Below are 25,712 nucleotides of genomic sequence, written 5' to 3'. Positions count from 1 at the left end.
TCTCTAAACCAATTCATACTCATGTGTAGCAAAACTGGGTAACATCCAGGCATGGGCTGTGGGACGGCAAGTAACATTTATGCCACACAAATGCTAAGCAAAATGACCACCTTCAACAAGCAATAATTTAACTATTGACCTTTGGCATTTAATGTCATTATCATTGTTAAATCCCCAATAAGAACCTCTTGAGAGTTAGTATTTGGCACAATCTGAATTGGAATGGCCAAATGATTGTTGTGGCTATTAAAGTAGGTCCTGCACTCAGGAATTCTGCAGTGAGTAACTCACCTCCTTAACCCCCAGTGCCTCTCCACTGTCTGCAAGACACAAGGTAGGTGTGTGATTGAATATTCTCCACTTGCCTGGATGGATGCAGCTCCAACAATACTGAAGAAGCCTGACACCATGCAGACAAAGCAACCTAGATGCACCATATCCACAATTTCCTACATTTACTCCCTCACCACCAATGCACAGTGGTACAGTGTGTGCCATCTACAAGATACATTGCAGTTACTCTCCATGAATCCTTTGGTTGTAAATTCACAACCTCTATCATTTAGAAGGAGAAGGGCAGCCACTTGGAGAGGAATGCCAACTGCAGATTTCCCTCCATGCCATCCTAACTTGGAACTGTACTGCCGTTCCTTCAGTATCACTGGATCAAAATCCTGGAACTCCCTCCTTAACATTATTGTGGATGTACCTACACATCAAGGACTACAGCAGTTCAAGATCTGCAGTACGTGATCTGATGCATGTACTCAGTAGATATTCTTAGAGCAAATGTATAGTAAGCCCCTTACACTACAACTCTTAAGCACCGTCAAAAGAATGAAAGTTTATCAGATACTATATAATGACAGAATGCACTGTACAACATCTAATTGATGTATATATATCCAATTCTTGAGTTAGGTCGTAAAAGATCATTTAATTTCACTTCCACATTCTTATTAACCTCATCCCTTGACACCAACAGCTTTATATAGCATTTGTATTCTTTGTTGCTGGAGTGTTGTGAGGTTTCTCTGCTAATGTTTCCTTCCCACCTCTCATTAAAGTACGTGTTATGTCCTTGGGTTCACTTCCATAGGAATGCACTGTCGGTTTGGTGATAATTCTTCTTTGAAACTGGAGTTTTCTTGCCTGCAGTTTCAGCTAACATCATTAAGTCCAAGGCTTCACTCAAGCTGTAATGTCATCATTGTCCTTCAGATATCTGACCGTCTGTACATCTGTCAAATATCTCCTGTAGTATTTTGAAATACAGTTTGCATCATCACTCATATGGTACAAGAGGTATGTGCCAGCATTGAACATGGAAGCAGTCAATATTATCTGTCTTGCTGTGTGCCGCCAATTTTGATAATTTGGATAATGTCAAATTTAAATAATAAAGATTAATGATTCACCAATTCCCACTGACCAGTATATATCTTTCATTAACGATATTTATAATTGCTTGATTAGTAATGAGCTCATGTACCACAATCCTTCCTCAGTGCTACCCTCTGAACTCTTAAAGTGATTCTTTCATCGGTGATCAGCTCCTTACAGTGAAAACAGCAGTCCCTGAGCTCCTGTTTTACAGGATATCCAAGGGAAGAACTTGAGTAGCTAAGAGTCTCAAGTCAGACATCATTTCTCTGTTTTTTCTAGTTCCAGATATTACTTTTCAATTCATTAGTATTATTTTATCCAATTAATATTTATTGTAATAAAACTTAATTATACTTATGGCACATATATAAATTATTTACACAATTTCTAGCCATCTGTTCTGGAATAAGTAATAACCACAGGAAGATATAAGGGGAAAGCACAAATAAAGTGTCGACATGACCACTTCTATTTTAAATGTCAGCTCATGGTATGTGCTGAAAAATCTGGTTACCTCAAGATTTCACAACTTAGTATAATTTTAACAATATTTGTTGCTTCGCTATCAAATGTCCTCAACAAATAAAATCAACAGTATGCTTAACGTGTGATATAATGATCATCGTAAATATCTGGTAACTTCAGACACCAGCAGACCTGTATTTAAGGAGAAACTTCTGATTCTGTGTCGTGCATGAAGGTAGAAGTTTATATTTAGTCTACATGTTCTCACTGTTTGAAAGCTTAGAAGAGATTTTGTCCATCAGTTAGCTCTTAACTGAGCTGAATCATTTCTGGCTGTATAATTTTTTTTGGACTGAGTTTGTGAGAAACATCCTTTACTAAGAATGTTATGGTTTGCTTTGTTTTAGTAATGTCAACATAGCTTATCCACGAGAACGTAATCATGTTTCACTTGCCTACTGTGAGTAATTGGCTTTCTGTACAGATTTACATGGAATCTGATAAGTACGATGAACCAATTTTTAAAAACTTTAAGGTGTCTGATGGCAAGAGATGGGTAAGAATGCACTTCCGAAATTGTCACAAAAAAAAATTTCTTTTTTTACAGCTGGGTCGGTACCCGAAACTGCGAGAGGAGACGGAAAGAATTGTTTCCAGCTACATACGAGAAAGAGAGGAGAGGACAAAGAACCAGGTTAGCAATCAGTTTTTTTTTTTCAAAATTGTCAAAAAATGATACAAGGTGTGATGTTTTTTTAAAAAAGGAATAGTCCTGGTAAGTATAGGGCAGTCACTCTAATTTTGATATGGGCAAATTACTTTGAAAAAGAAATTCCAAGGAACAGTGTGAATAATCATGTAGGAAGACACAGATTTATCAAAGATGGTGGCAGAGATTTATTGAGAAAAGGTCATGTTTGGCTAGTTTTAAATTTTAGGGAAGTACTGCATTTGATATTATTTTCATGAGTTCAAGTGAAGTTTTTGCTGACTCTGACAGGTCAGCAAAATTGAAAATGAAATCCAAGGGAAATGGCATTTTGGATCCAAGATTGGTTCAGTGGGAAGAAACATTGATTAATGAGTGTTTTTGTGACTGGAATGCTGTTTTGCTGTGGATATAAAAATAATCAGTTCAAAGTTGTGACTATGAAATGGCCAAGACTGGAACTGAATAGGTGGCTGTGTTTAATATAGATTGAGGTCAATGAAAAAAATTACTATGGTTCTGAAGATCAAGATTTAGAATCAGTTTAGATGGCGATAAGAAATAATATTGGATAGAAACCACTTGTGGAAATAGTTTATAGCACTGTAGCTATGGCTATACTGTTTGGACATGCATAACTCAAGAAATGATAGGATGTGTAAGAAATGTTCTGCAATAATTGTGGTCAGTTTTGATGTTCTTATAGATGAACACCCAATGCTAGATTAGTGCCTACTTCTACCTGCCACTCTTTTCCTTTTTACCTAACAGGCCAACTCATTGGATTATCATGAATACCTACACAAATGTGAGAAATAATGTAATTATATTACCTAAATTTATACATTACAATGTGCACTTTATGGAGAAAAGCTCTCTCATTCATATGCATACATGTGGACATTTGTAGTTATTAGCTGATTTTTTTTGGCACTTCTTGACAGGTTGACACTTATTGACACTTCTTGACCGATCAGACCATTCCAAGGGCTAATGCACTTTTTAAAAACACAGCGCTGTCCATAGTTAACTGTCTGAAAGGGCACTGGATCCCCATCTCCAAAGGAAATCTAATGCCCAACTACCAATGGAACCTTGATGTTGACTTTATACTGGGACAAAATCCACAGGGATGCGTCAGATCTCCAGAGGGGCACTCTGACTTTCTGAAACTAATTCTTTGAGAACAAACTTGCGCACTCTTTGTCCAACCTCTACACCTTGGATTGCAAATACCAAGGAGTCCAAAATCTAACTTCATTGGAGGCAGATAGCCATTTAAATGGGATTCCTGACCTATTCATTGCAGAAAGACAGCTTACCCAAGAGCTAGGTCATGTGATCTTTCTGAGCACTTTGGAGCCACTGCATTTCCCAAAAAGCAGTTCACATCCTTCACAAATGCACTATTTTAATTCCTGTCATTAAGTGTCCTTCACTCGAAAAAGTTTATTTTCAAAAACTCTGTAATACATGCTGATATATATATATATCCATATGATAACATTATCAATGAATATATTAGGTAGCACTTCTTCAGAACATTAGACTCATTGAAGTTGAGATGAATAACTCATGATCTTATGGAAACAAAAGATTTGGTTGGGGGGCTTCATGGGGTAGATGCTAATGTTATCCCTCCTGAAGGAGTCTAGAATTAGGAGATCTCTAATTTCAGACAGAAACAAGGAGGAGTTCCTTCTCTCAGAAAGCCAGTGATCCATGGAATTCTCTATCCCAAATAGCAATAAAGGCTGGGTCATTGAATATATTCAAGACTGAAGTAGGCTTTTTTTTTTATCTTTAAATTAACAATGGATTACAGGGAGCAGGAAGAAAACTGGATTTGAGTCAAGATCTTAGAATTATGTCAGGTTCCTTCAGTGTTGCTGGGTCAAAATCTCTCCCTATTGTTATACATTCTGAATTCACCTGACTCTAACTGCAAGGGACCTATATTTGTTTTAACCAGTCTTTTCTCTTTGCATATCTCAAGAAGCCTTTGCAGTCAGTTTTAAGGTTTGCCGCAAGCTTACTTTCATATTCTGTTTTCACCTTCCAAATTAAACCCGTTGTCCTCCTCTATTGAATTTAAAATTTCCCCCAGTCCTCTGGTTTACTGCTTTTTCTGTCCAAGTTATGTGCCTCCTCTTTGATTTTAACACTATCCCTGATTTCCCTTGCGAGCCATGGTTGGACCCCTTTTCCTGTTTAACTCTTATGCCTGGTAGGGTTGTACAATTGTTGAAGTGCAAGAAATATGATTAAGTAGTCTAAATAAGCAATAAAAATCTGCTTGATGGTTAAGAATGAGGAAAAACACTGTAGACTGCATGGAGATATCAATGGATGGGTCATTGGGCAGAAATCTGGTAGTTCGATCCAGAAATATGAGGTAGCACATTTTTGGAGCTGCTACAAGCAAAGGAAATACACAATTATAGGATTCTGTAAAGTGTTAGGGAACATCGGGATCATGGTAAGTACATTTTTGTAACCCTGCTAATGTCAGGGTGGGTAGATAAAATAATGAAGGCATCTAGGATACTTTTTCTTTTGTGAACAAGGCGTGGTACTTAGGAGTTAGCGTACTCTGTGCAGTTATATTTGCCACAAAACAAGGAGGATGCAATAATACAAAATTTGTGCAGAGGAAATTGAAAGGATATTGCTAAGAATTAATATTTTTCGCTATGAAGACAGATTGGATAGGGTGGGTTGTTTCCTTTGGAACAGACGAGACTCTAATAACACTCTGTATATAACTTATGTATATATTAATATCATTCTTGGAATTTGGATTTATAAATAAAGGCAGGTGGGTGTTATTTACTCCTATGGGGGTTCTCCTTTATATATAAAAAAGGGTTAGAAAGTCCTTCTGGCACATTGATTAATGTAATATTCATCATGAGGCAAGTGACTGCTGACCTCTATGGTGTTAATGGAGCTAAGTTTTATTGTTGAATTTAATGCAAGTAAGCAAAGAAGGCCATTAGTTTCATTTTAAATTCAAAAGAATCTAAGATGAGCATTTTTAAAAACAATTTGGTTCAGAAGGCACCAGTGCTGAGTATGGAAACAAGCTTCATTTCTCTCCTAGAAAAAAAGATTCAGGGCAATTTAAATAACAAATCCCCTGAGCAAGGAATGTTCAGTTTGTGAAATTTAAGGTTCAAACTCTGCAGGTTATTAGAAATAAGAATTGCGAAAAATTCATGTCAGATATGCAAAGGATTTATCAAATTGTCTCCATGGTTCAGGACTGGGAAACTATCAGGAGACAGTGAAATACAACCCTGAAGTATTAAGAGGTGTGTAATTTCTCAGGACTCGAGTCACTTCAATGCATAGTGTCAGGAAAGGTTGAAATTTTATTTTGTGGTGTGATTTGAGATGATTCTAACAATCTAACAGCTTGGTTTGTTTGATTTACTTATTTTATGTAAAGTAAGCTTATATTCTATTGTTAAGTTCAATCTGCAACCTTGGGTGAACGTTTTTCATTGACTACTGTTAACTAAGTAAGCAAAAGAAAATCATATGATGTATCAAACCAGGTTTCTGAGATCTGACTTGTCCAGTAATATCATCAGAGATCATAACACAGTACAGACAGGACAAGCTGATTGACCTCTTCCTACATTTTAGATTTTCAATTCAGTGAGTATGAAAGTATTAACCTTTCATCATTATGCCCAGCAATCTCTACCAGTTTCATCCTACATTCATAGTCAGATGTCTTAACTCAAACAATTACACTGATGTTTAATAATATTCTTAGCTAAAAGGTGAATCGTACTTGACGTAAGCAGTGGCAGAGTTTTCACTTTTTAGATAGCTAGAGAACTGAGGGAGATGGCATCATTGAAGATTACAGCTTTGAAAGTTTTGTCCTTGCCTTTTTTAGGTTGTTTTACTGATTGATATCCAGTTGTCTTATATCAACACTAACCATGAAGATTTCATCGGGTTTGCAAAGTAGGTATCCCATTAGTCTTTTAATGAAGAACTTAATTTACAAATTAAGTAAGGGTGTTTGTAATTTTCATAACTAAATTATTGTATGCTCACACCATATAAATATCAGTATGGGATATATCATAGAGCAGGATTTTGTCTGGGAGCAGAAATAGTGGCAGAATTTATCGCATGAGAAGCCAAAATCAGGTTCCCATCAACGGCATGAAAGAGGGTTGAGCTTTCTGACAGTAAGTGTCAAGATGCTCATTTGCATTTCATTCATACCATGGGAAGGCCAGCTTGGCAGAATTAAATTCCCCTTCTCAGCTGAGTTCTCAGCAAGCAAGAGGTATTTGCCTTCCAATTCACAACTGCACATCAGAGGCATGGAGCAGGTACGGTACTGTGCTTGCTGGACTTTGGAATAAGTAGTTGCTGCTTTGTCCTTTTTGGGGATAGTTCATCTATGCCATGTCATGATTGACATCAGATGGCAGTTATAGAAGTTGAATGCAGGATAACAAAAGAAGGGAGTCTGGAGGGCAATGGGCATGGGCCAAGGAATTTGGCCAAAGCTGAAAGGTTGTCTGGCCAAAGGTGAATGTCTGTCTGAGACGTCCAGACAAGGGAAGGAGTGCTTGGGCCCAAATATTTAGCTGCACGCATTTATTCTGAGGGCCAGAGTGATGCTCCTTGCTTGCAGGGAGTAAGTACCTCTCTGAGTGCCCTTTCAGTATGCTACCAGGATCTTCAACTCATGGGCCAAATTTTTCCTGCTTGCTCTCACTATAAGATCTGCTGAGCTGCTTATACGTACATATGGAATGAGCTGAGAATCAAGTGATTGCACAAGAAAAGCTGATCTGTCCCAGAGTGAAAGTGGCACTTACTCACATGTTTGCTACCAAGCCTTGACTCCATAATTGTAGATTCCACACATATCTTGAAAGGTATGTATTAATCACAAATCACACTTTCCTTATTCGTTTATAATTTTATCCAAATCCTTAACATACACCATCAATTTAATTTTCTGACCAGTTGAAAGTTTAAACAAATCTCATCTCTGGTCAGCTTTCCGTTTTATTTCATCCTTGTGGTATTGAGCAACAACTTAAGCTTGTAAAGCAATGCAGAGATTAGCCACAAAGTTGAGTTACAAGAAAAAAAATTGAAAAACTTTGGTTCTTTTGCCTTCAGAGGAAAAGTGAGAGAAGGTCTTGGATAAATATAGAAGCTACTAAGTGACAGAGATGAGGATAATGTAGAGCTGTTTTTCATGGAGCGCCAGAAGACTAAAATTGTGGTTTTAGATTAAAAGAAAGCTAAGGATAGCCAGAAAGAAGATTTTTCTCAGGAGGGTGGCTGCTTTTAGGAGCGATTAGGTTTTGCTGATAGGTTTGTGGAGAAAATATCTCAGTAGATGAATCATAAATGGGCCATTCAGCCCATCGAGTCCACACCAATATCCGAAGAATATCCCAGCCAGAGCGCGCCCACATTTGCTCCCCCCACCACCACCACCATCACCAACCTATCCCTTTAATCCTGCATTTCCTATGGCTAATCCACCTAACCTGCACATCTTGGCACTATAGGAAGAAACCCACACAGACATGGGTAAAATGTGCAAACTGTACACAGACAGTTGCTCGAGTGTGGAATCAAGCCTGCATCCCTTGTGCACTGAACCACAGTGCTGCCCTTCCTGATGATGTGAATGTAGTTCATACATTTGACTGATGAATTTAATGGATAAGCTAAATTGTATTTTACTTTTCAGTAATATCCATTGCATTGTAAGTTAGGAAAGTTTTAAATTGGACTTTCAGATCTCTTTAGAACATAAGACCAATTATGATAAAATAACGAAGCTAGCTCTTCAAGTTCACTGCGATAGGATATTTAATTAAAACTCAGAATGTACATGGCTTAGATTACTTTGAATTGATTAATTCAAGTGCTCAAAATGTAGAAATTCTGTACAAGAACAATTAAAGTTTTAGTTCTAAGTAAAGTTATAAAAGTACAATATCGTGGATGCTGGAAATCTGAAACAAATGGAAACATAGAATGCTGGATAAATTAAACAAGTCTGACAGTATCTGCAGACTGAGAAACAGAGTTAATGTTTTAAGTTTATATGATTCTTCTTCAGAACTCCCTTTCTCACCACAGTTTATATCCTTTTGCATCTCATTTAGTCTTTCTCCACAATGAGCCTTTGTTTGTTGCATAGGGCCTCTATACAATCTGCCCCTTTGCTCTTCCTGTGCCTCAGTCAAAATAAAACCAACAGCATTGTTTGGTAACACTGCCACTTTGGGGTGACTGCACCTAATGTGCTCATACAGCAACACACAGATGCATAGATCCAGGCACTATATGTCACTGCGGAGAAAGTGAGGACTGCAGATCAGAGTCGAGAGTGTGATGCTAGAAAAGCAACGCAGGTTGAGCAACATCAGAGGAATAGGAGAATTGATGTTACGGGCAGAAGCAACAAGGACAGAACCCCCTCCGGTCCTCACCTTCCACCCCACCAACCTCTATACATTGCATCATCCTCCACCACTTCCGGCACCTACAAACAGACCCCATCACTACAGATATATTTCCCTCCCCATCCCTATCATTTTTCTAGAGAGACGTCCTTGTCATATCCATGTCCCCCCACCAGCCCACACCCCACACCCTGCAACCAGCATCTTCCCTTGCCACCACAGCTCCCCCCTCAGTTTCGTCCAAGACCTCAAAGAATCCTTCCACATCCAACAGAAATTCACCTGTACTTCCCCATATTGTATTTGTTGCACCCAACGTGATCTCCTCTATATTGGGGAGACAGGACGCCAACTTGCGGATCGTTTCAGACAACAACTCTGGGACACCCTTATCAACCAACCCCACCGCCCGTTGCTGAATACCTCAACTCCCCCTCTCACTCCACCAAGGACATGCAGGTCCTGGGCCTCCTCCATCGCCAAATCCTAATCACCCACGCCTGGAGGAAGAATGCTTCGTCTTCTACCTTAGGACCCTGCAACTACATGGTATTAATGTGGATTTCACCAGTTTCCTCATTTCCCCTCCCCTCCACATTATCCCAATCCCAAGCCTCCAACTCTGCACTGCCCTCTTGGCCTGTGCATCGCCCTTCCCATCTATCCGCTCCACCCTCCTCTCCAACCTCTCACCTTCTCCCCACCTTCATCTGCCTATTGCATTCTCAGTTACTTTACCCCCAGCCCCATCCTCCTCCCATTTATCTGTCAGCACCTCCTGGCCCACAAGCCTAAATCCTGATGAAGGGCTTATGCCCGAAATGTCGATTCTCTTGCTGCTCAGATGCTGCCTGATCTGTTGTGCTTTTCCAGTGCCACACTCTCAACACTGTACGTCACTGTGTCATGAGCAAGAGCCCACACTGTGCATGTGCACAGAAAGGGTGCGGGCTTGAAATGGGAATCAAATGGGACTGGAGTCAAGAGAATGGACTTGGGGTCGAAAGGGAGAGAAAGAGACAGTGAGAATGGACAGTGATGATTGGGTTTGCATGGGGTAGAGATCAGAACATGCCCTGTCTGATCTCTCTCTTACCCTTCCCCACCTGATCTCTTTCTACCCCCACCCTGGCTGATTGCTCACCCTCTCTGTCTCTCTCTTCCCATCACTGCAAGCGACAAAGATGTGCATATAGATATATTTCAATAAAACTCATTCACTGATACATGTGCAATCATCTCCCTAGAATATACTGTCGTTGCTTCTTGATGTCAGCAAACGGAACTTTTTCCCAATACCTTTCCAACCCCTGAAGAAGAGTCATAAGTTAACGTTATAAACATACGTTATAACATCCTTGAAATGTTAACTCTGTTTCTCTCTCTACAGATGCTGCCAGACCTGCTGAGTTTCTGCAGCATTCTTTGTGTTTGTGATAGTAAAAGGTATGTTTTGTTATGCTGTGTTTTTCCAAGAATGAATGAAAAGGCTCTATATAAAGAGCCAATCAACTTTTCTAGCTTTGTTCAATTCTTTGGTTTATATTTTGAGTCTGTGTTTCAGACCAGTTCTCTTTTGTTATGCTTTACACCAGTCAAAGTCTGGTTTTTCAAATTTGTTCATGAGATGAGCACGTTGCCAGTTAGGCCAACATTTAATTGCCTATCCCAGAGGGCAGTTAAGAGTCAACCACATTGCTGTGGGTCACATGTAGGCCAGACCAGGTAAGAATGGCAGTTTCCTTCCCTAAAGGACATTAGTGAACCAGATTGGTTTTTCTGACCATCAGCTCATTGTCATCATTAGACTCTTAGCCAAATCTTTATTGAATTCAAGTTCCACCACCTGCCGTGGCATGACTTGAACTCTGGTCCTCAGATCATTAGCTTGGTCTCTAAGTTAACAGTCCAGCTATTATACCACTAGACCATTGCCTTCTCTATTCTCTTCCGGTATCTGTTCAGTCAAGAACCAATCACTTTTCCCTTTGAATGAGAATCAAACCTGAATTTTCTGCACTTCATGCTAGTATTGTTCCTCCCAAAGGTTGCAACTGATACCTATAAAGATGTATGCCTCAGCACAATTTATTTTATTAGCAAGCCATGACAATTTGTTCTTTGTTTGTGACTCAACCTTGATCATTTTTACAGTTGTTCATCTCTTTATACTTTATATGCATGACGTACTGAAAGATTCAAACAGAATCATGAATTGGTTAATACTTCTTTTCTAAAGGATTTATGTATCTTGCTAGATATTGATCCTCTGGAACTTGCATGTATTTTTCTTTAGTGCCCAACAAAGGACTAGCCAGTTTTGCAAGAAGCAGGCTGTTGGGAATCAGGTATGAATGCCTTTACTTGGAAATTTCCCTAAAGATCTGAATAGCTGCCTGCATTGCACTACTGCAATTTTAATTTAATTTACATTTTTTATAATAGCTTTTGCTGCATGCAGTTTTTCCTGATGTTATGAGCATTTACTGTAGCAAAAGATGGAATTTTGTCAAAGAATTGTTTTTGAAATTTTCCTTTTGGAGTGCAGTTTGATTGTAACGTGTTCCAGAAAGAGCTAGCTTTTTTCCTCTCTCTTAATCACCACAACTATCTATATCCCATTGATTTTGTCTTTGCTCATCTTTTTAAACCATTTTTCCTTTTAAACCTCCCTCACAACTAATTGCACTTTGTTTACAATTTTTCTGTTGATAATGCTTGGAAGGAGAATTATTGGTAAGTAATCATTGTGTTCTCTTAGATAGTGTAGTTTACTAGTTCAGACATGTGCATACTTTTATGGAGTGCAAAGGAAAAGGCCATTCTTGGCATGATCAGAGTGACTGTTTCACTAAAATGTTAACATAATATCAAATGGTTGCTTCTACTTTGTGAATCATGTCATTCTTGGTAGAATCTATTGTAAAAAAAATTGAATGGTGTTAATTACAAAACTTTTATGGTGTAAAGTTAAGCAATTTAAAGTGGTTTGAAAACTCCAAAATCTGTTTCATTTTGTTTTAGCAAAGTATATTGAATTTACCAAAGCATTGTTGTTGGTCTGTATCATGGCAGCCAGTTATGGTGAAACTGTACAACAGACACTTAAAGATTTTTAATATTAATGCTTAATTACATTTACATACATCAAATCCCATATTGTTACCAACGTGTTTCTTTGTTGCATTCTTTTTGTTTTGCTATTTCAGGACTCTCATCTTCCACTCTTGAGACAAATTGTACGAGCTAAGAGTTTGTAAGATGCACTACTGGTTTACTGCTGAGCATTGGAGCGTTTTGTCAGCTTGCCTCTAACCAAATAATACATTGATTTCCAGTTTGTTATTAACATTGCACATATTTTTCACCTTTAATGCACAGTAGAAAAGTTTATAGTTTATCAATTTATTACTTAGAATTACTAACTATATTGATGCACATGTATGAACTAGTATACTATTGAGCTGAAATAGATACCAATGCAAATATGTAAAACAGTGCATGGATTCTTGTCTCTGTGTTTATAGTATCACGTTGCAAATTGGCAACTTCATTATCCAAGTCTTTCTCATGAGGTTTTCATTCATTTTCTATAGCTCATATATATGAACATGTACAAACCTTAAATCTATAACAGTGTGACTGTTAATATGGTTAAGTTTCTATGCATATAAATATTCTATTTATCATTTGAAATAATTCTCATGTCACAACTACAACTTTGACTTTCACATTACCTTTGAACATATCTGATATTTTGTCTAATTCTACAAGGCTTTTATGCCATAACAGTATGCCTCAATCTATTGATTGTTTCCTTCCTTTGAATTAATGACTTTTTTTTTAAAAAGCTGCAAAATGAGCAAGATAAGACATGGATAATGAAACCTGCTTCCTCTATTTTGTGCATGTTTGGTGAGATATATGTTAATATATTAGACTACTAACAATTTCAGTCTTTTACAAAAAACAAGTAAGCACTTTGCAGCACTTTTGGTGTACTCTGTATTTGAATCTATCACTATAACTGGTGACCAGAGTCATTTTTTTAAAATGACACTCAAAGTATTTCATCTTCTGACCTATCTTGTCTCACAACTTCAAGTGAATATCTGTCTTGTGTTAAGTGTTTCAAGCCTAAGTGTTTTAAGTTTGTTCTGCAATAAACTCCATGGCATTGTTGGTACCCAGAAATTCTGTATAGAATATGTGCTAGACAAATAAATCTGACTTTTTTTTCCTGTAACTACAGATGTATTTTATGACTTCAGACATACAGTTTCATGACTGTAGTGTGATATTTGTAAAATGAAATCAGTTGCAGGGCATTTTGGTAGCCTTATCAAATAACTTTGCTGGATACAAAAACTGAACTAAATTCAATTTATTTAAGACAAATAGAATTTTAGGAAAGTTAGAATTTTTAAATTCAGCTAATAAATAATTCCAATTAAGGTTTCCAAGCATGTGTAAAACAAGCCACATTTTGTTTAAAGCATTGTTGAATAAACCTGATTGTGAACAGTTTTGTTTTCACGTTTACATCTTTGTGAATCAGAATATGGATTTGTGCAGCTGTTAATTTTTATTTGACTAAACTCACATTAAAAATCAAATTTAAAAGTTATATTTATTATGGCTGGAATTTTGCAGTCAGCTTCAAATTGATGGTGTTTACCGGTGACCTCAAAGAAAACTATCAACAGTGATCTAGCAATTTATCTGCAGTGGATTTCTCTTTTCTCAGCGTCATGTTGAATTTGCCACCAAGTCAAAGGGTCTGTAGGTATATAGCAACAGAGCTCAATCAACAATCAATCATATTGAAGTATTCTCACAGACAGCAAACCAGGCATGGAATGCACTGAATATTTTTCATTTCAGTTAAAATTTAATAGAAAGAAAAATAAATGATTGTGTGTACACATGGAATTAAGTTAGCAACCAAAGTAACATTAACAATCATTTTAAAGAATTGAAAAAAAATAAAATAACTTTTTATCACAATAAAGAAATTTGACATTCCATAAATATGACATCATAATATGTGTCAGTGAACCTTGTTAGTAATTACATGCAGAGAAAAGTTCATGTGTACCTCATTCAACAAGTAGTAACTTTTAAGGATTTTTGCAGTGAGACCAATAGTGCAAAAGTTTTCATTAGCTCATTGGTCTTTACTTGATTGTAGTCTGTGGGGACTTCAGTAGTCCATCTTATGGGAAACGTAGAATTGCTGACAACAGCTTAAGGATTTCCAACTGTAATCTATAACTTCCAGATGTTACTGTCAGTTTTGGGGGAGTAATGATGGTGAGCAGGTAGTTTCATTATTATTGCTATCTCAGAACCTGAGCCAATTAATTTTCTAGCCATAGATAGATCATGTGTGAAGTTAACGTGTTCCATTATTACTTCCTTTGGCTTTGTATGTATTAAACTAGTGGAATAGACTTCAAATGATCAAGTTATTACCTGATTGTCATTGAAATGGGCACTTTGTACATATTTGGCTCAACAGTATTGCCAAGAGTGTGGTGCTGAAAAAGCACAGCAGTTCAAGCAGCATCTGAGAAGCAGGACAATTGACATTTCAGGCATATGCCCTTCGAAACGTCGATTCCTCTGCTTCACGGATGTCGCTTGACCTGCTCTGCTTTTCTAGCACCACACTGCTGACTCTGATCTCCAGCATTATTGTGCCAGATGGAGCTCAAGCTATGTTTTGTACACAAGACGTAGTGAAGTTTGTTTTGTGTTTGTAAAAGTATTAAATGCATATCCTTCTATTAATACAATCAGAGCAAAATAGTGTGGATGCTGGAGATCTGAAATAAAAATGGAAAGTGCTGAAAAACTTCAGACTCGGCAGCATCACTGGAGAGAAAACCAGAATTAGCATTGAGTTCCATGTTCTGAAGAAGTGTCATAGGATTCAAAATATTAACTCTGCGTCTCCACAAATGTTGAGGTTGCTGCTGAGTTTCTTCAGGACTCTGTTTTTCATTTCTGTGGTAATGTAAATGTTGATACTGCACACACCCACATTATAATTTTTGGTCATATATTAACTAGTACTTTTAAAGCTTTCTGAAGATGCTGCCTTCTCAACCTCACCCTTTCCTGAGACATGGTGGCCCTCACCACTAGTTGGCATGGCTAAGCTGTAAGGTAGGGCTTGCGGTAATATTGAGAGATGAAGTTGTAATTCAGAGAAGTACAAGAATGTGTAGAAGCTCAGTATTATTGGGTACAGCAGAGAGTGGAAAGAAGACGGGAACATGGGGTTCAGGGCTGGGCACTTGATTATCAAGCAGAGCCTGTGACCTACTGTATTGAGAGCTACATAGTCTTGCATACATATGAAATCATAAGTGTGCATTGAGAATGGAAGGTGGCTGCATCCACACCTGGAATGGATGGAGTAAGGTCTGTGTCTGTCTGAGCTCAAGAGCTCCACTGGGAGCAATGTGAGACTCTTCAAGGCACAATTTCATTAATCAGGCTGTCTCATTATAGGTGAAGTCATCTCTAATCATTGTACAGTGCATGTGACATGAATGTAGTCAACTCCATGGGATACAAAACTTGAACACATGCAACCTTAACCATTGTAACCTGGTCATTACAGATTAAAAATGATTATCTCTGTGAAGCAGAAGTAATTGCATATGACCTTATACTGGCACCATAATTCACAAAGACAGTACAAGATCTCATAGGCCACACAAAGGCACAGGGGAGCTATAATGTTATAAAATGGCATTCTGCATTCATCGGGAAAAGGTCCCAAAGACGAAGATCCATGCAGGCATGTTCCACAATCTGAGGTCACTGTATGGGTGATTATACTATGTGGAACGGAGAACAAAATATTACAGTCCTTTTTCCTTAGCTAGCTTAGTATCTTGTCAATTCTTTTTTACAAAAGAGCAGGCAGCGTCTGATGTTGGCACCCCATGCCTTCTGTGCTGGAGTAGACTGACAAGGTGACCTCAGATTGATCATGATGTATTTTACTTAAGCATGAAGTGCAGACTGCCCAATATGTAGTCAGAAAACCCAATTCACTGATTCAGAAAGTAATGATAAGTACTAATTTGCAGTTGATTATAAAATACAGCAAAATTTCAATGATGATCCGTGTGAGCTAATGTACAAAACTGTTACAAGCATGTGGACCTTCTAAGCCTTGCTCCTCCTCCCTGTGGATGGCCTCCTGAAGTGTAATATGGTATCTGTGGGCAGCAGAATTCCTCTTGTCTTAGGCATTAGTGGCTCCAGCTCCTCCACTTAGTAGAAAGCCACTGAGCTCCACAAGCTCAGAAATTCCCACCTTGGTTCTCAGGAGCACAATCCGATGAGTATATCACTGCTTATATATCTGTGGAAGAAACGCTGCATATCTGTGGCACTCAAAGGACTATTGGAAACCAGGCAACTGCTCAACTCCAAGCAGTAGATGGTCCCAAGTTCATGGCCATTAATGATTTTGTCAAATGTACAGACGTGTTTGTCGGAGGCATTCAGTAAGCTTGATCAAAATTGTAGCAGCCCGTAAACATTACCAGACCCAGTGCAGGCTCTGGCATGATGGTCTTAATGGACAGATTGACAACCACAGTAGAGGACAAGGTGCTGTGCACTCTAGCTGGCAAATAAGTGTGTGAATCTGCACTGATCGTTCTCTGCTTTCCCCATGAGTACTGAGCATTAGTGGTAAGGCAAGAAAGGAATCAAGGACCTATGCATCACTCCAGATGCCCCTTCCTTCTGGGAGATAGGGTGGTTTCATTAAAGAGCAGGTGCCTGCATAGGTTTCTTCTCATAACACTCCTGAAATGTCTGGATCATTCACTCCACCTCATTATGGTCTGAAGTTTGCTGTAAGGGTGAGCCTATATCTGGGAGGGACACTTCCTATAGGCCTGTGCTCTGTAAGCCCATGGCACCTGAAGACAACTGCCTGAGTGTTCTAGGCCACTAGACTAAGTGCAGAGCAGCTCTGGAGGTCTGAACTGCACTCCAATGTAGTAGGAGACTGAGGATAAGAAAAATTTATTCAGGGCACAAATTGTAACTCACCTTTCATTTTTGTAAGTATATGCTTATTTCCACTGGTAAAATGTGTGCTGTTGTTTAACCTTTGCTGTTGGACTTATATCCATGTGCGAAATGAGCATCCTTGTCAGGCATTCCAAAGCTGAAAGAAATTGCAATAGCCAAGCATTGATAATCTCTTGTAAGCAATGGTCTCCTTCCTGCCAATAAGCTCAGACATCAGGGATCCTTGAATTGTAACGTTCAGGATTCCAGCAACAGCAGTCTCCATATGAGGTATATGAGAAGGTAAGCTGTGATGGATATCAGAAAAATAACACAAGTTTATTCAAGGAAATCCTCGGCCCTCACTGTGATCCCTACTGAAGGAGCTTTGGGCAAGACCATAAGATGTAGGAGCAGAAGTAGGCCATTCAGCCCATCGAATTTGCTCGGCTATTCATTGAGATCACAGCTGATCTGATAATCTTCATCTCCACTTTCCTGCCATTTCCCCAGAACCTTTGCTTCCCTTGCTGATTAAACTCCATCTATCTCATCTTTGAAAATATTTACTAACCCAGTCTCAGTGGTCAACTGCAGTAAAGAATCCACAGATTCTCTACCCTCTGACAGAAGAAATTCCTTCTCAGTTCTGACTTCAATGTGCAACCCATTATTCTGTGGTGAAGCCTTCTGATCTAAGCCTCTCTCATAAGGGGAAACTACCTCTCTGCATCTACCCTGTCAAGGAGCTGAAACATTATTTTATGTTTCAATAAGATTATCTCTTATTCTTCTAAATTCCAACGAGAACAGGACCAACCTACCCATTCTCTCCTCATTAGACAATCCCTCCATACATGGTATCAGCCTATTGAAATTTCTCTGGATGGCCTCCAATGCCTGTACATCTCTCCTTAGATAAGGGAATCAAAACTGTCCACAGTATTCCAGCTGTTGGCTGACCAGAGCCTTGTATAGCTTTAGCAAAACCTCTCAACTTTCATACTCCATTCCCTTTGGAAGAAAGCCAACATTCCATTTGTCTTTCATATTATCCACTGAACTTGCATGTCAGCTTTTTGTGATTCATGGATGATGATTCCCAAATCCCTTGATTCCAAAGCTTTTTGCAGTTAAATAATATTCACTCTGTGTGCATAAATTCACATTATCCAGCATTATGTTCTATCTACTCAGTTTTTGTCCACCCAGTTACCTGTCTGTACCCTCTGCAGACTCTGCATCTTCACCACTTGCCTTCCCACCTATTTTTGTATCATCTGCAAACTTGGTGACAGAACATCTACTTTCATTATTTAAGTATTAATATACATTGTAAACAATTGTGGTCCCAACACTGATCCCTGCGGCACACTACCAGTTAAAAGTTGCCATTCTGAAAATGCCTACCTTATCCCAATTCTCGGTCTTCTATTAGTTGGCCAATCTTCTTTCCATGCTAATCTACTAATACCGTATACATTATCTGAACAAGATTATCTGAACGAGATAGGCGGGCACTATTTCATTTGGATAATTGATTATTCGGATAATCGATTTTTGCTTTAACAGGGGAAGTTATACTTAGGGCGGCACGGTGGCACAGTGGTTAGCACTGCTGCCTCACAGCGCCAGGGACCTGGGTTCAATTCCCGCCTCAGGCGACTGACTGTGTGGAGTTTGCACGTTCTCCCCGTGTCTGCGTGGGTTTCCTCCGGGTGCTCCGGTTTCCTTCCACAATCCAAAGATGTGCGGGTCAGGTGAATTGGCCATGCTAAATTGCCCGTAGTGTTAGGTAAGGGGTATATGTAGGGGTATGGGTGGGTTGCGCTTTGGCGGGTCGGTGTGGACTTGTTGGGCTGAAGGGCCTGTTTCCGCACTGTAAGTAATCTAAGTAATCTAATCTGTAAATAATCTAATCTGATCTAACGCTGTGCTCTACCAGCGAATTTGTTTAAATCTATAGTTTTAATAAGTCTGCCATTTAAACAAACCAATATTTGTAGTCTGCAAATCACAGATTAAAATGAGAAGCACTAAACCCTTACCATGAAATCCCAGCATTAAACAAAGTTTCGAACAGCTTCTACGATCACAAGATTATTTACAGAATCAGTATCTGGGAACTGAGTCTCACGACAGAAAAACGGAAGCCTCGCCTCATGCATGCGTTTACAGTCTTGGCCTTTCTTTTAAATGAACGGCCTGGTAAAGTGCCGAGAATACAGTAAAACACAGACTTTTAAAATATCCAGTTGCTGATGCTTGAGTTGCTTGTGTTTCTTTGTTTTTGCCAGCGTTTTCGCAGCACCTTCAGACAGGTAAATGGAATACACTTACCTCTTTGATGTAAGATTTTTGCGGAACCTTGAAATTTTCTTCGGATAATTGAGGTTCCTCTGTACACTTATCGTTTTGAGTACACTCATGTAGTACCTTATCAAGTGCCTTCTGAAAATCCAAGTATATTGCATCTGCTGCTTCCCCTTTATCCTATGTGTTATCTTCTCAAAAGAATTCTACTAAATTTGTCAGGCATGATTTCTCCTCCATGAAGCCCAATTGAATCTGCTTCATCATATAATGCGTTTCTAAATGTTCTGCTTTACATTCTGTATAATAGACTCTTACATTTTCTCAATAACGGACGCACTTTGCAATATCAAAGTTTCAATGATACATTGAGAATAGAATTCTGCCATATGCAATCATTTACCCCACTCTGAAGCAAAGGAAAAACAGCTGATGTTTGTTCATACATGCATTTCAGTTTGAGAGTCTGATAGCTATGAAGCATTGTCTTCCAGTGCTACCTATGAAATGTGTTTGGGAAATGGGAACTTCAGACTCTGCTGTTAAGAATCATTGGCTGATTAGCATTGCTTCGCTCACGTGAAATGCCGGGAATTAATGCACTCAGTGTGATTCTCAAATTGAGACCAAAATGTGGAATGTGTACTCTTTGACAATGCATGGCCTGCAGATGAAGTGAAAATTGAATCCAGATTGTTGGTTTTACAGCATGATTATTGACTAACCTCAGCAGGTGCTCTGATTCCAAGAGTTTTACTCCACCTCCCACCTCAGAAGAAAACAGTAACTTCTTTCTACTTTGCATGTGGTTTCAGCCAGTTTGAACAGGTATTGCACAGTTGACTTTCTATCCAACATGGCAAGTTTTCAACATTATATTCTAGGGAGTGATGCAGTCTTTGCTTGTAATGCAAGGTTCCTCCTCGTCCCCCATTTTCTTGTTTCCTTTTGTGGTGTTGCTGCTCCTGTGGCTCTTTTGGTTTCCCCCATCCCTCTTCAGTGAATCCCCTTCAATTTACAATTAATATGCCCACTTTACACTCGGACCCCATGATTTTGGAGGTTCACATATCCTTGATGGTCCTGTATCTTCTCCATGTGACGACCATACTGACCTGTGAGAACCTGCTCCCAATCCCCTCCTATCCTCTGTGAGGTCCCACCCTTCTTTCACCAATCTTTCAATAACCCAATGCAATGAATCCCTTCTGAGTTATCCTCTTTGCCAAAGATTCCATGGATTGCCCCTTGATAAGTCACCGACTATCATTGAGCAGATTCCCTGGACTGATGGTGATGCAACACCAAAATATCCAACAACTTAGCCTCCAGACTGATGTGACCACAGTACCCTGACTGACCTACCTGTGATCACCAGACCAGTTGTACGTGACCTGCAGAACTGACCATAGCTCATTCTCCAGACTGCAAGAATGTAATAGAATAGAAATTTATTGTCACGTGTACTTTTACATGAAAAATACAGTGAAAAGTTTGATAAGTTACTCCAACTTGCTGATTACTTGTCCCAGCCATTTTCCAACTGTGTTTTCAGCACAATGTGCTTGAATGTTCCATGATCACTACCATCCTTGACCTCTCATCCACACAAGTTGGCATTGGCACATTACCACATCATGCCTGTTCTAGGACCTATTTAAAGACCACTCCAACTCTTCAGCACTTCACTTTCGAGCACAGGGTAACTTGCACAGTTCTGCCATGTTGCTTTGCATGCAGGGCACATTTGCATTTGCACAGGATGCCTCTAGTGGCTCTTAGTTTGCTTTCCTTGTGCATCCTCACTTGGCATTTATCTGGATGCTGCCAGCCTCTGTCAACATCATTTTGCTTTCTCAGTGTATATTCATTGTCTTCAGCACTGACCTGCAGGCTGACAGGGGGTCAGATAGCTGAATGACTGGTTTGCAATACAGAATGATGGCAGCAGCACAGGAAAGTTTCCTATACCGGCTGAGGTCGCTATGAAGGTCCTGCTTTCTCACCCTCTCCCCTAGCCTGAGTCATGGTGACCCTTAGGTGAAACCCTCATCGGTCGTGTCTCTCTCTCTCCAGTAAGAGAGCAGCCATGTGATCCTCCAGGACTATTGTGACTTTGCCTTTACTTTACAGGCTAACAGCTTCTTGTCTTGTATTGCTTTTTGGCACATAGCAATTGTGTGTGACCTTGTTGATAACCTCCCCTCACAAGAAGGAGAAAATAAACTTATCTTCTTGCTGTTGGATCCCCTGAAAAGTGGGTGTCAACAGGCAAACTCTTGGGCCCAGAATTTTCTGCCAACCTGGATTGCCAGTGTTAAGGCCTGTGATAAAGTGAAAATCTTGTCTTTGTTCTTGACGGTGATGGGGGTTGGATGACTTATCATGCTGATGGGGTTGGCGTGTCAGTTCCACTGAACATACTTGCCTTGACACTTAGAAAAACACTTGGAAATATTCCACCCACACTGTTGGCAAGCTGTTTTACCATGAAGCTTCCCAAGGATGAATTGGCTTCTATCCTCATATGTGGTCCATAAGCAGTTTCCCAGAAGGGTCACCAGATAAAATTTGAAAAGGAAACCTTGACTTTTTTCCTAGTTCGCTGAAATTTATTGAAGCTGACATTGCAACTTCAACCATGGAATGAGAATAAATTAACTATGATCAGAACTCAAATGGTATTGGGCGAAATGTAATTGTCCAGGCTGGATTGCCATAATCCTGTGAACTCTCCTTCTCATGTAAGGGTCTTTGTATGCAATCTGTGGCAGCCATTACACACTTTACTTGGAACAGATGGGATTTTGCGATTTGTGTGGTTCAGGACGCAACAGGTGGTCCCCATATCCTGACAGCCATTGGGGAACTCAAATTCTCTGTCATAAAAGGCATTTGGAAAGTCTCTGTTACACTAAGCCATTATTTATATGTATATGGTAGGGCATGCTTTTGTTCAAAGCTTTTATTTTGGTTTGAGTTCATTGAATCCCATTATTTTTCTTTGTGATTCTGTGTGATCATTTAAAATAGTAATTCATCTTCATCCCCTGCCTCAACACAAAGTCACAATTCCTGTCTGGTAAAATCTGAATAAAATGCCATACCTCCCACTCCCTTCTTGCCACTCAATGTTGCTGAGCAGAGGTTCCACACACAACTTTTGTCTCCAGGCTTTATACACCAACATTTCTAAGACAGGAAGGGTAGAATTGTAAAGACGTCAGGAAATTGTTTAGATATATGCCTTCTTCTCAGGTAGGATTTGTCGAAATCAAACGAATATGTTGTCTTGAATTTCACAAGCTAAATTATAATGTTAAGTTATAAAAGAAAAGTTACTTTTCATCCTCAGACTCCAGAAATTCTCTGTCTTTGATAAACTTGATTTAGTGCAGGCACACAAGGCAGTTTACGTTCAGGAAGACCTATTAGGAGCGGTTGCAATCAGTATTGTGGAAATTATTTGCTGTTTTATGAATAGCTTTAGTTAGTCACTTCATATCTAGACAAGCAACCCTTTCAGCTTTTTAAAAAATTTAATATCATGAATGATTTATAAAGCATATTGGGCTAGCAGTTTTACAGGTTGAAACCTCATATGTCTGCAAGATAAAAGGTGCAGACACAATCTCAGAATGCTCATTCTAATGTGATTAGTTATGTGTGAAGCAATATTGCCCTTTTAGCCTCCTGGACATGAATCAGTGCCAAGGTAGAATGTTAGTCTGGTTCCACCAATTTCTGTGCAGGCAATGCATTAGTGGTTATGCTTTTATTGTTTCTGATGGGGAAAAACTTTCACATACTTTCAAATTGGAAGTACTTAATTATGCACTTCTCAGGTATTCAATTTTTTAATGATGCGTTTTAAAAAAAAATCTTTATGAAAGTCCAGTCTGGCTCCATAGAAGTCACTTGGTAGTATATGTGATATGTCAATTCTAGGACAATGGATGTGCTCCAGTGACATAAGCCAAAGATCTCTATGGCATATATCCTCTTTCAGATGTTACATTTTTTTTTTGCACTTAATGTATGCCAATTCAGAAATTATAACTGGATTAAAGGCCACCGACCTAAATCCCTTGCTACACAAACTGAGAGTTCTTATTAATCCAAATGATTGGCAATTTTGTCTTTGTTGCAAAAAGTAGAGATAAATATTTTGACTGCAGTTATTTAAATATATGCGGGGGAGAGCATTAATTGGGCTTTCGGTTGAGCACACATAAAGAGATACTTGCTGGAAGTTTGAAGCTGGGTAGTTTTGAAGTTTGTAATGTTTCAGTCTAAATAAGTACAAAACTGAGTAAATATTAGCTCTAGTGTCATCCTTCACCAACAAGCTTTCCGTGAGTTAGATGTATGCTGTAAGTGTGTTGTGCTTGGTTGATATCGTTATGTGCCACTGTAAATTAAATTTTAACGACTCGGGCATTTTCAAAGGTCAGTGTAGTATGTGCCCAATGCCAGGGTTGTGGTTTTCTTGGTTAGGTTCAGGACATCCATCAGTCTTCACTGCTGCTACCTACTTTGTGGAAAACAAGGGAAATGAGGTCAAACAGCTAAAATGATATTTTTCACTTAAATGGAAATCTTATTTTTGGGGTTAATACAGTGAGAGAGGCAATGGAATTACCCTCTTTTTCTGCAAAACGTTAAACAGGTCCATGATCCCAATCAGAGCTGGGGATAGTAAAGCTACAAGAAAGCCAATCCCTCTGAAATTGGAGCTGTTGTCAAATATAAAATTCAACTAATTATTTTCCTATTCAAGCAATTTTCAGAAACATACATTCTGAAGATGTTAGCACAAATGCCATTTTAGGAATAGTAGCATAATCTTACTCTGGGACCCACACTTGGAGGGAACTGAGAAAGGTGATAGGGTGATAGCCTGGATTATCCAATATAAGATTCTATCAAATAAGAATACTTGATGGAGTGTCAGTTTACAGAATCAATTTTTCCCTTCCTTGTTCTGTTGTACATGTTCTTACTGATATGACTTTATTACTGCCTACAAATAGAAAATGTGACTAAGATTTTAGTTACTGCCTCAAACCTGGTGGTGTCATCAGTTGTTTATATTTTTCTGCTATCAGTGTCATTGCCAAGTGTCAAGAGCACACATGCTACTCATTTAGGGCAAACAGAATTTGTTAAAATAGAAACTTTGGATAGAGGTAAGAATATAAATCATTTAAAAAACTCAGTTTAAGAAATAAAGTTATTCTACTTCAATTTTGGAATTAGGAAGAACACATTAACAGTCAAATGTAGTCATTATGTTTATTTCAAAGAGTTCAAAGGAAGTGACCTATTTATTCTACAAGAGTGCTGAATATTGCTAATATGGCGCGAAAAGTGTTAAGTCTATAAATGGTGTTTTATTGACTTTTGGCTGCTCAGTATTCTAGCATACTGTAGTGTTACTGATAGTGTATTTATTCGTTGTAGTTCTGAAACATGCTGTTCACTTGCTTTTTAGTAAGTGTTCTTGTGCTTTTTCTATGTATGCTGGACTGCATATATCTTGTGTTGGCACAGCAGCACACAGGCTCATTATTACATTAGCAACATAGTGTGTATTGTGAAATGAGAGAGCAGCAATCTAATTCATACCATTTGCCTTGGACTTACTGCAAGGATCTACAGTGTTACTATTTTCAGGATAGTTTTAGGTGAAAGCCAGAAGGTACAGACAGTGTACACCCAATAGCATGTGCTGCCAATACTGAAAGAAGAACTAAGGTATGGGTGTTACCTTTGCAGAGTAAAGACAGTAACCACTTATTAAGATAGGCTAGTAAAAATAACTTATATTTTAACCAAGGTGATATGTCTGTTTGCCTATTTGTAATTCCTGTAGGTGGTAAGAAAAGGTTGGCTCACCATCAGCAACATTAGCATTATAAAAGGAGGTTCCAAGGAATACTGGTTCGTACTGACTGCAGAAAGTCTCTGTTGGTTCAGGGATGAAGAGGTAAGAAGGCATGCATGCTTCCTTGCAATCATGTAATACTGCAATTATTGTATCCAGAGGATGTTGCTACATTTTGCTTAAAATCACTGAGTAGTACAGTTTGTTGATTCACCAGAGTTCTATTTGTGAAGCTTAGCATCTAGAACAATTCCCTGAAATCATTTTCAGTATCTTGGCTGAACCACAAGGGTAAATTAAGAAAAGTACAATATACCACCTCAGTGGAAGGAAGAGAGAATCTCAGTGTGAGCCTCTCTGTTTCAACCTCCTTCACCAACTTGGGGCACTGCAGAATACCTCTTTCAACAGTTGGGGAAATAACATGTGGCCAGGGTAA

The 25,712-nt window shown here is 38.9% G+C and overlaps 1 protein-coding gene across 8 annotated transcripts in view; it reads left to right on the top strand.

Moving 5' to 3' along the window:
• Positions 1 to 25,712, top strand: part of dnm3a (dynamin 3a) — a 208,098-nt gene that overhangs the window by 90,536 nt on the left and 91,850 nt on the right. For 5 of the 8 annotated variants that reach the window (XM_060830134.1, XM_060830131.1, XM_060830136.1 and 2 more), the window contains 4 exons: positions 2,459 to 2,545; positions 6,471 to 6,541; positions 11,324 to 11,375; positions 25,262 to 25,375. In XM_060830134.1, coding sequence (XP_060686117.1) covers positions 2,459 to 2,545; positions 6,471 to 6,541; positions 11,324 to 11,375; positions 25,262 to 25,375 — 324 coding nt within the window. Of the gene's footprint in view, positions 1 to 2,458; positions 2,546 to 6,470; positions 6,542 to 11,323; positions 11,376 to 12,236; positions 12,284 to 25,261; positions 25,376 to 25,712 lie in introns of those variants that run through there. The other 3 variants (XM_060830139.1, XM_060830138.1, XM_060830133.1) reach the window with 3 other exon arrangements.

Source organism: Hemiscyllium ocellatum, chromosome 9 (genome assembly GCF_020745735.1).
Source record: "Hemiscyllium ocellatum isolate sHemOce1 chromosome 9, sHemOce1.pat.X.cur, whole genome shotgun sequence".
Lineage (NCBI taxonomy): Eukaryota > Metazoa > Chordata > Chondrichthyes > Orectolobiformes > Hemiscylliidae > Hemiscyllium > Hemiscyllium ocellatum.
This window is presented reverse-complemented; position numbering and strand designations above follow the sequence as displayed.